Genomic DNA, 15887 nt, shown 5'->3' with positions numbered 1-15887 from the left:
GATTTTGATCGAAAAACTGTTCAGTTTTTATAAGTACGTGTGGAAAATGCTGGGGGTTTGGCCCTCTTTTCTCATGATGCCAGTTTCAAAGGGAGGAATCTACCACTAGCAGAGGTCCAGGAAACAGTTCTTTTTAATTTTCTTTTTTTATTTTGGGGGGAGAAAAGATAGTCATGATAAGCTATTGTTTACTGCTATGTCCCCCAACTTCCAGAATAGTACCTGGAATATAATAAGTGATAGAAAAACATTTGAGGAATAGATAGATATATGCTGGGGAGTGAACATGAAATCTCCTTCTGATTTAAGCCAAATTTTTTGGAATAAAAACCCAAAGGGAATAGAAAAGTTACAGGGAGCACCAAATTCTGTCCTAAGAAAAATAAGAGCTACATAGTGAGAAGACTTAGTGATCAAATGATATAGTGTGCAAATGTGATAAAGAAGAAACTTAACATCTTTTCTCTGATACATTGTACAGCAAAGTCTAATGAGGCAGTCAGGGAACAAGGCTAGGAATGAATTATCTTCAATGAACTTTTTACTGCCTTTTTAGAAAGCTGCTCTTAAATCCTAAGATATCAGAGCAGGATGAGCCTTATAAGGCTTTAGCCCCCAAAAAGCTTCTGGTGGTTTCTACATAGGCTTGAGCGGTCACCAGAGGTGCAGTTTAAATCTGTTGTATAAATTACTTACTCCTGCAGAATAATTAACCCCAAAACTGGGCAGCTTAAAATGATACACATTGAGCACACACAGCTTCTGTGGGTTAGGAATCTGAGTGTGGCTTAGCTGAGTAGCTGGCATAGGGTCTCACAGTAATCAAAGAGTTGGGTGTATCTCAAGGCTGATCTGTGAGAGAATCCTTTGCCAAGGTCACACACCTGGCTGAGGGCAGGCCTCAGGTACTCACTGACTCCTGGCCAGAGCCACCAATTCTTTGCCACATGGGCCTCTGCACAGAGCAACTCACAATACAGCAGTTGGCTTCCATCAGAGAGATCCAAGTCAGAGGACAAGAAAGAGCCTTAGCTCCACCCACATTCACTGGTCTTACCATATTCTCTGTTATCCCTTAAGCAGCAGGCTTCATAAAATGGTGACTAGGTTACAGTGCCTGTTAGGTGACAACACCTCGTGGGGCTGAGAATACATTGGTATTCTAGGGTGTGATACATACCCTAAATCAGCATTTAATTCATGTGATAATTCTCCCAGATCTGGGAATGAAGGGATGGAAATGGGACTGGTTTCTCTTGTTATTACCCTCAGTGACCTACTAACAAAACTGTGTCTTCTCATTTCTATGATTTCAGGCTCTGCTGATCTAAAGGTCTTAGTTCCACAGAGAGGAATGCTTCTATTGAGTGACACAACAATGATTCCATTGAACTGGAAGCTCAGACTGTCATCTTGCCACTATGGGCTCCTTACACCACTGAATTAAGAAGGAATGGAAGAGTATTACTATATTGGCTGGGGTGATTGATCCTGATTACTAAGGGATAACCGAGTTGCTACTACACAATGGGGATAAAGAGGAGTGTGTCTGCAATACAGCAAACCATCTAGGACACCCGTTAGTATTTCCTGTGATGAATGTCAACAGAAATCTACAACCATCTAATTCAGGCAGGATACCTAATGGCCCGGCTGTTTCCAATGAAGGTATGGGTCAGCCGACCAGGCAAGGAACCATGACCAGTTGAGGTGCTTGTTAAGAACAAAGGGAACGTGGAATGAAGGTAGTTTTAAATACCAGCTATAGCTACAGGGCCAGTTACAAAAATGAGGAATGTAATAACTATGGGTATTTCTTTCTTATTTCGATTTGAACACACATATTAAACATTTTTGTTTTCCTCTCTTATTTCTTTATCATTTCATGTAAGATGTGTCAGCATAATTAGCTTTATCTCTCAGTATTTAAACTACAGGATACAAAAGGTAAGAAGAATGGACATCAGCCAAGGACAATAAAAGGACTTTGTATCCTTTCCTGAGGAAAGGGGTTGTGTGTTTTCGTTTGTACATGGGATAGTCGGATCACATCAGGTGCAAGCATGACTTTGTTAATGTCTACAATTATTTGCAGATTAAGTTTGGTTTAAGAAGATGTGGATAACTGCCAAGGTGACAAGGGGTGAACTGTGGAGGCTCTGTAATGTGTCAGTTTGGCTACACTGAACTATGTTTCCCAGAACTATGTTTCAAATTGTGTGTTTCTGGTTAGGATGCTACAGAAAGGAAATTTCTGTGGGACGTTTGGAGGGCTGAAGTCAAGCGGCAGCCATTTCTAGCTCATGCATGTTGTAGTTCATCTGCTAGCTCAAGCACCGGCATGAGTGGCCAGAAGTGCACCTGTTCCACCCTCACTGAATTCCCCTTCAGCATCCCTGATGCCTGGGCCAGGTGTGTGTGTGTGTGGATAGGACACTGCCTTCTATAGGACACCCACACCACCAAGGACAGAAGCAAAAAGAACTAACATGAGCTTAAGTCCATCCTCATGGGCTCCAGTTCATGCTTATGGGGGTCTGATTCTTGCTCTCCATCACTTTACATCCATCTCCCTTTCATAAATGTCTGCTCTGTGGTCTCAAGCTCCAGCATGGATGCAAAGTCGACATTCTTACAGAGCTTAACCAGCTCTGGTCAAATCCCAGGTCAAATCCTTTTAACAAATCCTTTACTATATATAGTCAATCCTCATTATTTGTGGATTCCACATTCGTGAATTCACCTACTTACTAAAATTTATTTAAAACCCCCAAATTGATGCTCATGTGCAGAGTGGTGAAAAATGTGAGTTGCCTAGCTTGCATTCCTAACTAAGGTCAAATAAGGCCATGCTTAACTTTCTGGTTTCAGTTCTCTTGTTTCAGTGTCCTTTTCACAGACTATTTAGTGCCATGTTTTTCACATTTTTGTGCTTTTTTTTTTTTTTTTTTTTTTTTTGGCGATTTCACTGGCTGAAATGGCCTCCAAGGATAGCACTGAAGTATTGTCTAGTGTTCCTAACCACTAAGCCCTGGTGTTCCTAAGAAGACCGTGATGTGTCTTATGGAGAAAATTAATGTGTTAGATAAGCTGCATTCAGGTACGAGTTACAGTGTTGATGGCTGTGAGTTCAACGTTAGAGAACTCAACAATATTTATTAAATAAGGTGTCTTTAAATAGAAACATTCATAAAGCAAGGTTATACATTGGTTGGTTAATAAAAATGTTGTGGCCAGAAGCTTGTAGGAACCTAATCTTGTATTTCCCCAGGATTCACTAATTCAGCATTCTTAACGACTTTATAGAACATAACTACTGATAATAAAGAAAATTACATAATATATATATATATAATATCATACATGTATATGAATGTATTATATATACTATAATATATAACATATACACTGTATAATATATATAAATACACACATATACATATTATATAGATATATTGTAGCATATATATCTCCTATCTGTTTCTCTGATTGAACCTTGACTGACAGACCTGGAAAGTTTATCTATGACAGTGAGGCTGAGTTCAGGTTTAGGTATTTGTGATAGTGAAATACAGTGGTAATAATTTTTTACATAATAGTTCTTTACCTAATGTTTGAACTGTTCTCCAAATTATTTCCTTCAGTTATGTAAACATGTCTGCAACTCTAAGTGCTTAGTGATTAACTGTTCACTATGACTGTCCTATGGAGTCATTTGTGTTCAAAACTTCTGCTGGTTCTCTGACATCTCTGGCCAAAGCAAGCCCATTTTTGTTCTGCAGCCATAACCAGATACCACTGCTCATTTTGTGTTTACCGTCCAAACTGGTTGGGAATTGTGAAAGCCAAAACCAGAAAGCAACAAAAAATATCATCACTCCTCTTATCTAGACATGACAGACTAACGTACAAACTCTGTTGGCTGGAGATCAATTCCATCCTTAAACTGTCTTCCTAAGCTCACCTGCTTCCTGAGGTACCTCACCCTCTACCTCTTCCAGTAGGCAGGCCCATGTTGCCTTTGTTTCCTGTGAACATTTTCAGATCCATTCCAGCCCTTATTCCTTACACTGCTCTGTTCCCTTTGCCTAGAATATCATCCTGATGTCTTTCTAGAATCCACATCCTACCTATTACACGAGGTCCAGCTAAAATATTCTGCATGAAAAATTTTTCTAAAGGTCACAGCAATCTCTCTTCTCTGAACTCACAGCCTTGACTGCCTGTTCCATCACTGACTTGGTACTCAATCCAAGGCAAATATTCTGAGATCCTGATTAGCTACCAGTTCCTGTCTTAATCAACTTTTTATTTATGTACATCCTGTCTCCCTAAGCTTCAGCGGCAACTGTCTATATTACTTGCAAATTGCTTCACCTATTCATCTTTACTAGGTTTGTTAGTAAGCATTTTCAGCCACTTAACAAATTTCTGGTAGTAGATCAGACCGATGCCGTATGTTACCAATAATTCATTCAAAGATACGAGGCAGAACAACATGCTTAATTTGCAAAATAGAATTCCACATTTCATTAGCATATTTTTCACCCTAAAAAAAACCCCACACATTTCTCATCAAACACATACCTGCTGAGACTCGAGGACAATCGGGCAGCATGGACTCCACTGATGTGTCTAATGGTTCTGAGCTAGAGACCCAATTACAACAATTCTGCAATGCAATAGAGACAATTTTCCGTTGAAACATTTTTTAAACCAAGACCAACTTTTCTGGCTGCAGAGATAAATTTATCCTATATAATCAACCACTAGAAGTATATCCAATTTCTTTTCCATGCACTGTAAAAAAAAATTCTTATATAAACAGTCAGTATTATTCATGACCAATGTGGCTGTGGAAAAAAGTTTATCTTCTACAATTCAGCAAATTATCTGTTCTGATAAGAAGACATGTAAGCTTCTGTGAATGATGATGGAATACATTTATAACAAAAGGCTAAGATTATAATTAAGGAAAACTGAAAAGGATGTCCATTTTTAACTTTTAGATGGAAATAAATATTAACTTGATCATATGAAAGAATAGCTTCATTTTTGAACTATAGTCTTTGTCTCTGTAATACTACAAGAAATAAATTTTGCATTTACTCCTTAAAATTTGGCTTATATAAATATACTGTAATTTTTTACTTCAACCTGGGTTCAATGAAGGCTGTAACAAATGGTTCAAAAGAAATACAACCTAGTGAACTGAAGCTGTGTGGTTGAGGACACAAAGCCTTCAATATTAAAACCAATCTTTAAGATAATGATGACTTACCATTCAGACAAATGAAATAAAAACAATGTATATTCCTTCTATACATTTTGATTCTGTATTTAAAGTCTGGCTTAAAAAAATGTGATTAGCCTCATATGGCTTTTAAAAAAATTCTAACACACACACACACACACACACACTGAATTTCCAGACAGATTTTATTTTAAAAGAAATCATCCTATCAATCATGTTGGAAAAATCGCTGATTGCTATTCTGGTAAACAAGCATGTATTGTATATTTTTAGATGCTTGCTGCCCTGGTTGTGCACCATGGAATCCGTCCTCACTGTGGAAAGATCCTTGACTGGTAGATCAAGTGTCTTATTGTATTTCCTTAATTCATTCTGTCTGGAAGAAGATGTCAGCTGTGTTGCAGTGAGGAGAGAATTTCAAAGGCCCCAGTCCCCACCAATAAAGGCCGAGGAATGGCTTTTGAATAGATTTGTCAAGGCAACCCTACTGTTCTGGGACCAGGGAGAGCAGGAATAACATAAAGGAAGGGTTGCTGTATGAGATTAGAAAGTGAAGTTCACAAAGCATGGCAGATTTTTGTAAGAAACAGTAGATCAATGAAACTATTGAACTGTGTGGAAAAAAAAAAAAACCATGAAAACAAACACAACATCTAGTAATGTTCTTAAATGCTTTCTCTCTTTTTATATTTAAAATGGATAAAATATTAGTATTTTATGTATTACAAAAGCTTGATGGTTTAAAGTGAATATGTATTCTATAACTAGCACTCCTAATCTTAATTAGCAGATGAATGCAAAATTATACAATGTGAGAAAGCAGAAATTATAAAAGAAGTAGGGTTTTAGAAGATATTTGATACATCTGAAATAAGTAAAATTAATATTACTATTGATAGAATACCACATCACAGAGTTCTAGATAATGCAGAAGATTAGCACACAATTAGCCAGCTTTTATATACAATATGACACTTGCTTGTAAGAAATAAGTATTCTCCAAAGCAGTGTCAAGATATGTAAATGGATGATTCGTTTTATCATTCATCACAGCCCCTAATAAATTCAAAAATCATGACTTCTATAGGTACTAAAAATAGGCTCCCAATGATACAGGGAGATAGCTTCAATGAAGAATGACTTTCCCTTTTTCTCTCTTTTTCTTAAACAATTCAGTCTTTTCAATGACAGCAATTAGCACTACCTACAGACAGGCAGCGATTAGGTATATATTTTAATTATTATTCATCCTCGTAGTATCTCCAAATCTGATGAAAGTCAGCTATTACCCAGGTGATATGTCAGTCTTAATACTGCTCACCTACACTTCACATATGTAAAACTACGTCTTATAGGATATTTCTAGTATTAATGAAAATGATGGTACATTACAATATGCAGGCGATTAATCATTTTCTAACTCATTATCACTGACTTTAAAAAGCTGAATAAAATGGATTTTATCCAGGTCACCTTTAAATCAAACATTTAAAACAAAAGATAGGTTAATATTTATGATTCTGAAATTTCAGTTTTTATCTAGATCCATGTTTAGTCTTTGATCTCTCATAAAAATAGGTTAGAAAATAAACATCCTATAAAGTGAGTATGTCCAAAAGTTCTCTGGAATGACAAAGTACCTGTGAAGGACAGTTAAGGCTTGAAGAAGTTTGATGAACGTACATGGACATGTGTGTGCACGTTCGTGTAACATTTTTATCCCACCGGGAAAAATATGTAGAGAAAAGGGTAAAACAATCAAAAAATATGTTTGCCATGTGACAGAGCATAACAAAATAAATAAATACAATGATAATAATAATATTATTATTAATGTAAATGTATGCAAAATACATGGAAATAAATATGACAAACACACAGCCATTACACCTGAATTCACATGAATTCAATCTGTCTGAAATTCCATCATATCAAATCCAACTTCCTATTTTTTTTTTCCCAACTTCCTCTTCTGAGATGCATTTCTATAGTTTAAAAACTAGAGTTAAAAACCAAATTTCTTTCATTGTTTTCCTAATGCTTATTCTATTCCTCTTCTCGCTTCACCCTCACTTTGCCCTCACCCCAGTTCTTCAGCTGAGATGGACACTAGTGTAGTGTCCTGGATGGCAACAGAGGCAGCTGAGTAGGAAAGTCCTACCTAAATTCAGAACATGCTGGAGTGTGTCCTAAGCCCCTGGCGATCCTATTCTAAGGAGCAGCCAGGCATGCTTTACTATAGATAGCAAGTGAAACATGTTTGGGCCTCTGATGTAGCCCTGCCTCATCCCAACCAGAGAGAAGGAAGCCCCTGGCCAGAGTCAAGAGTTTGGGATGCACAATGTAACTAAAGTTTCTCTGGGTTTGAGGGGAAAAAAAATTGGCAATACAGAGAGTATTTCTTAGAGTTAAGTGTTTTCAATTCAAAGGTCTTTTACTCTGAAATAATGAACTCACAGTTTTTTGTGGTTATAAACTGTCTTCTTTATGAAATCCAAAATGTTGGGAACAATATTTCAGTGTAGATATGAAATGAATTAAAATTTTTAATAAGAAGATTAGAACTTAGTCTATTATATTTAAAGAGAAAAATATGTACTAAGTATCCTGTGCAAGGTATCTGGAGATATATTTGCTGACCTGGTTGAATTTAGGTACTTCCTCATTTTTATTTTATTTGCCTGAGATCCACCAATGCCTTAGAGGTAGAGCTTTAAAATGGAAGGCATTGTGTCCTCAGACAAGAACAACTACAATTCAGCAGATTGTATTTCCAAGGACTGCCACTTAGATCTGATGGTGCTGGGTAAGGGTTCATGACAGTTATGTAGATCCATACATCTGGCTTGGCTGGAGATTTTCAGAGGCCAAGAATATGTCAGGAAATGACATTTGCCCACTCAGCCTTTAAAAAAAAAATTAAAAGTATGTATTTAAGGTGTACAATGTGATGGTGATGATTTGAAGCAGGCATACCTTGTGGAATGGTTACTACAGTCAGGCTAATTAATTTTCTGACATAGTTACTGTGTGTGTGTGTGTGCGTATGTGTGTGTGTGTGTGTGTGTGTGTGTTGTGTGAAAGAACCAGAAATCTATTCTCTTGGCAAATTTCTAGTATTCAATACAGTATTGAATAGGTACTAAGTATCCTGTGCAAAGTATCTGGAGATATATTTGCACATCATGCTATACATTGGGCCTCTAGACTTATGTACCCTTCATAAATGCAACTTTGTACCCTTTGACCATTTATCTCACCTCCCTGCCACTGGTAACCACTGTTTTGTTTCTATGTAATCAACCTTTTTAGATTCCACATGTAAGTGTGATCATGTAGTATTTTTAATTGTGTCTGTTTTTGTTTTTGTTTTTTTTTAAATTATTTCATCTAGCATAATATCCTGCAGGTCTCACCCACTTGACAGTCTTGGAGCTTGAGATATGAAGTGTCTTTTAGGAGCTGCCTCAGGCTACTTTTTACCTCTCCTCATGAGTCATGGTTAAGTATGGATTCTTGGTCTTTTGGTTGGGAGTAGTTCTCACTCAGAGTGATTGTCAAAAGTAGCCCTCAAATTGTTATTTTAAAATTATATAAGTAATACAAGAATATAGTACTTAACTTCCTTTCTGTGTGCTAATTGCTAAAATTAAAAAAAAAAAGTAAATCAGCTTTTTATACTAAGTGAATAGTTAAAATCAATATCTTTATCATATTAATTTAAATATGCTTACAAAACAAAAAGGAGTTTTATCAATTTGTAGTATAAGAAGAATGACCAGGCAGTTTGTACCAGGAGACACTTCTAATGTTTTTAAAGTGGTGTTTGGTGAAATAATGGAGTTAATCATTAAGAGGCCAAAAGCAATGAGGCTTCATCTATAACCAGACTACTATTTTTATGGACAACATTCCAGTTAAGTGAAGTTGTTTTTCTTGGGAGGCATATTTGCAAAATATCTTAGATTTTGAGCCGATTGCAACTGAAGCCAGAGGAGGAGGTGCTGAGGGACACAGACGTTACCCTACCACACCCTTCTCTCAACACCCGTGCTCAAGACAACAGCTCTTTTCTATTCACTGAACCCAGGGTTGTTTGTTCTTCATTATTTCAAGGAGTCTTGCAGAGTGGACAGAGACTAAAAAAAGAGAAAGAAAAAGCGACAGAGTTTTATCCTGAGTGCTGAGAAACACCAGATTCTTATTTTGCCAAACCATACTGAATTCTCCCTGAGGGGGGTCACACATTTAGGTGGGTTCCTACAAGGATATCTGGCAAAGGCTTCCAAAGTCTCCTTTTTTATTCTTGTTTTAGAGAGGCGCTCTGAGCAGGGATAATTTCAAAGCTCCACAACAGAGATCTAATAATTTTCATCTCTGGGATATTACAGTGTTTTCTAGAACACTACTTTTTTTCACAAAGTAGTTCACAAAGTAGATGGGATAGGAATTACTATATCTGAAACAGGCCCAGAATGATGAGGTGGCTTTCCCAAGACAATAAGCCTTCAGTAGAGTACCTGGTATATGCCAGATCTCAGTTAGTGATTTAGCTAGTGAGTGACTAAGCCAGAATCATTATCAAAACTCAGTTCTGCTAACTCCTTGCACTGAATTACTACCCTATGGCAAGATATTTTGAGTATGCAAATCATTCATAAAACAAAAGAATACAACTCATGTATTTTATATTACTTGCGGGCAAGAAGGTAACAGCAGTAAGAACTATGATTTATTGAACTTCTTTAAAATGCCAATGTCCATGCATTTTTTTTATGTATGCTATTTTCCAACTGTACTTGCAAGGCAGGTATCATATTTCAGAGATGAAAAACTGAATCTCAAAGAGATTAAATAACTTAGCCAAGATCACACACTTAGGTAAGTGACTGAGTTAGAGTCTGAATTTCGGTATGTCATAATAAAAAAACTCTTCATGCAATTTCATGCTTAAGGCATAAATGAGGGAATTAAAAGAACTATTCAGGAATAGGTCATTTATAAAATTATATAATATTAAAAATTTTAATAAAAGCTATGCTTACAAAGACATTAATGCCAGTGCTGATTAAATTAAGATGAATTCAACTATTGCCTATTTCAGTCAGATGAAAAAAGGCATAGATTAATATATTCTGATTTTTGAAGGCAGCACCTACTCTAGTCTTCGTTACAAACGGTTGAAGAAATAAATCTACTATAGAGAAGCAGCTGCTGGTTACCAAAGGGCAGGTAGGCAGAAGGGGGCGCGGAGATGTATGATATAGGTGATGGGGATTAAGGAGTGCACTCAGATGAGAACTGAGTGCTGTATGGAAGTGCTGAATCACGACATTGTCCACCTGAAACTAATATTACAATGTACATTAACTAAATGGAATTTGAATAACAACTTACGGTAAATCATAATAAATCAAAATAAATTTTGTTATGTTCGTCCCCTGGAATGAGATATAAAGAAGTTCCAATTAAGAAATGATGAACAGGGATGTTTCTAGTTTGGGACAAGTACTAAGTTCCATAGTGGTTATATGTGGGGAAAAAGGTACGCTTATTAATCTTACTACTTACATAATGCTGGGAGATGTTTTCACACCCGCTCGGACACAAAAAAAAGTATAGGCATGAAATACACAAAATTTCTCTTGAAAAAAAATTAGGCCCTTGGAGAAGATAATTAAGGATGTGGATAAATTGTGAAAGGAGAAATATGAAAAGCAATGTGGTTAGAAATCACCTGGATGTTAGAACAGATGAAAAGTCCACGTTTATATATTTATAACATTATGAGGAATGGAGTAAAAATATTTTAGATTTTTGCATCATGAAGGTACTTTTTCTTCTCTCTTTTTTTTTAATCTGAAATTTATTGTCAAATTGGTTTCCATACAACACCCAGCACTCATCCCAACAGGTACCCTCCTCAATGCCTATCACACAGCCTCCCCTCCCTCCCACCCCCCCCATCAACCCTCAGCTTGTTCTCAGTTTTTTAAGAGTCTCTTATGGTTTGGCTCCCTCCCTCTCTAACCTTTTTCTAATGGAAAGAATAACAACAACAGTGAAAACACACTGGTAATATTATGATTATACCACTATGGGATTATACAGCTTAGTCCTTCTATATATTCAAGACTCTTTCCAAACATTAACTCTCCAGTCCTTACAGCACACCATAAGGGCTGGTAGAAGTTGCCCACCATACCCATGGTAAGAGGTCTGCTGAATAAATGTGTGGGTTTCCTATTAAGAACAAGTGGGAGAAAATTAGGAAGGTCAACTAGTTCTCATTTAAAGAAATATATGATTTGACTGGACAAGTGATATAGCATGGTGTAGATGATGTCAATTGCTTGTAATATCAGAAAGATAAGTATAAATAAAAAAGAAGTTTCAGCTGTACATCTATAACCAAAATAAAAGAAATAATAGGTTGAAAGTTAAAAAAAAAAAAAGGAGCATGTTCAACGAATCATGATAGTTTTCAGGCTCACTAGCCCTCAGGAATGGTAAAAGAAGTTTTCTTATCCTGAGCTTGGACCATGACCAGCCCTTAGGTTTCTCCAGGCCCAAGGGTCCATCTGGCAAAACGCTATCAGCTTTTTACTTCTCCCCCTACTGGCAGTAGTGAGCCGATCCATTAAGAAGTGTCACATACTGACCACCTTTCAAGAAAAGGGTGAGACCCAATGTACATTAAGCTACTTTCCTGTAACTGAGCTGCACCAATGCTAAATAGCTGGTGGAAAAATTAAAAAAATCAGAGAATAATAACCTCCTAACAGATCATGACCTTCTTTAGCCCAAGTTCCTACTGTATACTGTATGCATACATAATATGCTACAGAAAGCCAAAAAAAGGGAGAAGGGCTTTCAGAAACACATTTGTTCTTCAGAAGGGTTTTCTATTATTATTTCAAGTGTGTCTACTTTTTTAAATTCTCTCTAAATGTTCCGCCTCTAGAAAGGGAGTTTGGGGGCGGGAGGTGGTATAAGTTGGTGGGGGCTCAAGATATAAAGGCTCTCACTCATTCATCTCAGCATTGAAAAAAATCTTGTCTCACCTCTCTCATCCATTCTCGAATCGTTTTGCCTGCTTCTTGATGCCACACATTGTGAACAGAGTCTGTCAACGCCACAGCAGTTACCTTACTTTTTACATCTGCTTCTCGTTGAATCATCTGTTTCAAAAAAAGGAAAATAAAATATTGGCTATAATTTTTTTCTCTACTGGGTGCAGCCTGCTTAGTCATAGATAATAATATATTAAAACTGAAAAAGTAATAGGCATCTCTTGTTCAAAGTTACTCTTTTCTGTACCAAACGCATGCCCTGTTCTTGTCCAGAGATGTGAAAAGACCTAATATTTTCTTTTAAAAAGATAATACCACTTAAGTCTTAGAACTACGCAGCTCTATTATTTTCCATGCGGTTTGACAATTCAAGGATTAAAGGGATCACAGGGGGAAAAAGGAGGAATCCCTGAGGGTTTCTTTTACAACTTTCTTCCACCACTTCCTATTTCAGTGCTTCAGGGAAGTTAGCACCCGGGGCTCACTGTTAGCTACTTAGGACTAACTTCTACTTATTTTCAGTAGATGGCATGTCAGTAATGAAAGATGTCTTGCTTTGACTTCTCCAATTTAACTAGCCTGCTCTTCAACACAGTCTTGTAATTCCTTGGTGTTTTAAATGCCCACAAAGATCTTTCTCTTCAAAGCCTATCAGTATCATTTGGCTTTCTAATGTATTTCTTCACGTTGACACGCTACAGTATTACACTCTAACTTTTTTCTTTAGAATGCTATTTCTATAAAATTAAATGGTTCTGAAACTTAAAAAAGAGCCATTTTGCTTAAAGAAAACTGAAGAGTTCATCAGTCGTCTGCAAGATAAAGAAAGTGAAAAATAATAGCTCCACATCGAAAGAATCATGAGAGGTTTTAATCTACTAAGACTAGGGACTCTGATTGACACAAGCATAAGAAAGCTTAATAAAAAATTACACTTAAATCAGGAAGCAGTAGCCCTAAATTTCATAGCCATGCCCTCACTGTTTCTTGGCATCAAATGTCTTTTCTCCCTCTAAAAAAGAGCAATTTTTTAATCATTTGCTATTAATTTCTATGAATTGTCTCTCAAAAGTATATAACTGCATTTTAAAACAGTGAGACTTCTGAGTGGTGATGAAAGCTCATACAGTGAACGTTGAAAAGCCAGGCTTCTGATACCAAATGATGCCTGTTGGCATTCTGAATGAAAAATGTCTCTCTCTGTTTTAAATGTCTTCAAACCCTACATACGCACATCCCCTCTCAGTGAACACTACCTAATGGGAATCGAATTCACTGTTAATGCTGCTTCAGCAGAATTTCCACACCTTAAATCTTTAGGCCTTTTGTTTTCTGCTTATATAATGTGGAAATCTTAAAATCAATGTTGCTTATCAACATCATAATGTAACTGCAAAAATTCATCTTGCAATATCAATCATATTTTTAAAAGCATAAAATAATACTCTAATTCAATACTTCACATTCATTATTAAGTAGTTTGCTACCTTATAGATTTTATTTTAAAAATAGACTGTCATTCATAAAAAAGAATGAGATTGTGCCATTTGAGACAACATGGATGGACCTAGAGGGTATTATGCTAAGTGAAATAAGTCAGACTGAGAAAGACAAATACCGTATGACTCCACTCATAAATAGAATCTAAAAAACAAAACAAAACAAAAAACCCAAATAGCAGAATAAGAACTATAAATATAGGGAATAAACCAAGGGGATGAGGCAGGGGGTTGGGCAAAATGGGTGAAGGGGAAAGGGAGCGATAGGTCTCCAGTTATGGAATGGGTAAGTCATGGGAATAAAAAGCACAGCATAAGGAACACGGTCAATGACATTATAATAGCAATGTAATGGGACAGATGGTAGCTATACTTGTGGTGAGCATAGCACCTGAAACGAATGTAACATTGTGTATCAATGACACTCAAATTAAAATATAATAAAAAAATAAAACTACCTTAAAGAATAGATTGTCATGGATCATGTTGGCACTAGAATATAAAAATTTAAACTGACATCAGATAACAGAACTCAAAATTCCACAACAGCGAATCCACCTGGCTCATGAAGAAGCTACATGTCCTTACTCTCATTTTCTAAACAGTTAACACTTTTAGAGATCTAGAGCGATTGTTGCTAAAGTTACAAAACAAGAGCATGCTCTTCTGGTATTCTAAGAATATGTCTGCATTTTAAAATATTTGCCCTGGATTTTGTTGTGGTTGTTGTTAACAAATGCTGACTTCTCTAAGGTGGCGTTATCTGAAGACACAGAATATTGAAAGCCATTTGTGCAACGACATAAAATTAAGAGTCAAACAGGCTGAGGATTTAGTGGAAAAGCAGGAAATGTGGTAATTAAAATTCCAAACTTGGAAAAATATACAGTTGTTAGATGGACTATCAGAGAAAAAAACCTTTGGTCTGTTTTTCCATCTGGCTGACATTTCACACAATGGATGTGACGCTGTGTAACTTTTCTTCACAGAATCGAGCATATCTCTTATACAGTTTTAGTCCTTTACAGTATAAAAATCACTTTCACATTATATTACTAGAGGTGAAGAGTGGTCAAATTCTAGAGGATCTCAAAGAAGAGCGGGCTACAAATGAACCCAGTACAAAGAATTTCAAATATTTGACTGTTTAGTAGGAGTAGTAGAATTGTAAATTGGTGAAAATCTTAACAGTTTAGTTCTTTGGATTAATTTACCTCGATTCTAGCCTCAATGAAGGTACTTGCAACTGCCATTTCTGTCCAAAGCCTCTGGCTTCTTGTATGTGTTAGCTTGGTTCATAGCCCTTCCCTCTCTTACTGCCTCCACTGGGAGCGAGCACTGATGAAGAATGCTGGAGAATAGCAATGATGGGGTAGGGCGAACACAGGAATCAAGATTGTTTAAGAGACAGACTCTAGATAGAATATAGAACAGGTGGAGGTGCAAGGTGGTTTTTATTAGGATCCATGGATAGGAACCCCTTTGAAATTCCTTGCAAAATTCTGTCTGTACGTGATAGGAATATTTTTCTGGCAGAGGGTCCTAAGCTTTCATTAGATTCTTAAAAGGATTTTAGTCTCTAAAAATGATAAGACCCTGTAATTTCAATGTTCCCATATAGTCTTGGATGAACTTTGAAGTACCTGCTAAGTGAACTCTTCAAACAATGAAGATCAATTTCACACCTATACCAATCTTTCAAAAATAAAGGATGACCTTCCATTTTTTGTTATGATGTCTTTAGTATGGTATCAATAGTTGAATAAAAGTGATAAAAAAATTTGATGTCCTAGACATCAACATCTCAAAGCTTCATGGCTTAAGAGGTTATATATGATAAAATTATACTTAAGATACTATTTATTTTTACTCGTGTGTACAATGTTTATTTACATCTGAGTAGGACTTCATAAATTTCAAAATGAATAATCATTCTTATTTTATTCTTAAATAATATTGAAATATATACAAAACTTGAATTATTTTTTCCCATTTGTGGAGGAGGAAACTGGTTGAGACTGAGAAATTGGTTAAAGGCCACACAGATACAAAATGACACAA

At 36.3% G+C, this 15887-nt stretch overlaps 1 protein-coding gene across 11 annotated transcripts in view; it reads right to left on the bottom strand.

The window, feature by feature from the left end:
* Positions 1–15887, bottom strand: part of FAM172A (family with sequence similarity 172 member A) — a 422196-nt gene that overhangs the window by 144449 nt on the left and 261860 nt on the right. For 7 of the 11 annotated variants that reach the window (XM_053907196.1, XM_019428791.2, XM_019428785.2 and 4 more), the window contains 2 exons: positions 12319–12435; positions 4588–4672 (listed from right to left, as the gene is read on the bottom strand). In XM_053907196.1, coding sequence (XP_053763171.1) covers positions 4588–4672; positions 12319–12435 — 202 coding nt within the window. The other 4 variants (XM_019428788.2, XM_019428789.2, XM_019428793.2 and 1 more) reach the window with 4 other exon arrangements.

The sequence above is a fragment of the Panthera pardus genome, unplaced genomic scaffold (assembly GCF_024362965.1).
Source record: "Panthera pardus isolate Hobbes unplaced genomic scaffold, ASM2436296v1 HiC_scaffold_2, whole genome shotgun sequence".
NCBI classification, from domain to species: Eukaryota; Metazoa; Chordata; class Mammalia; order Carnivora; family Felidae; genus Panthera; species Panthera pardus.
This window is presented reverse-complemented; position numbering and strand designations above follow the sequence as displayed.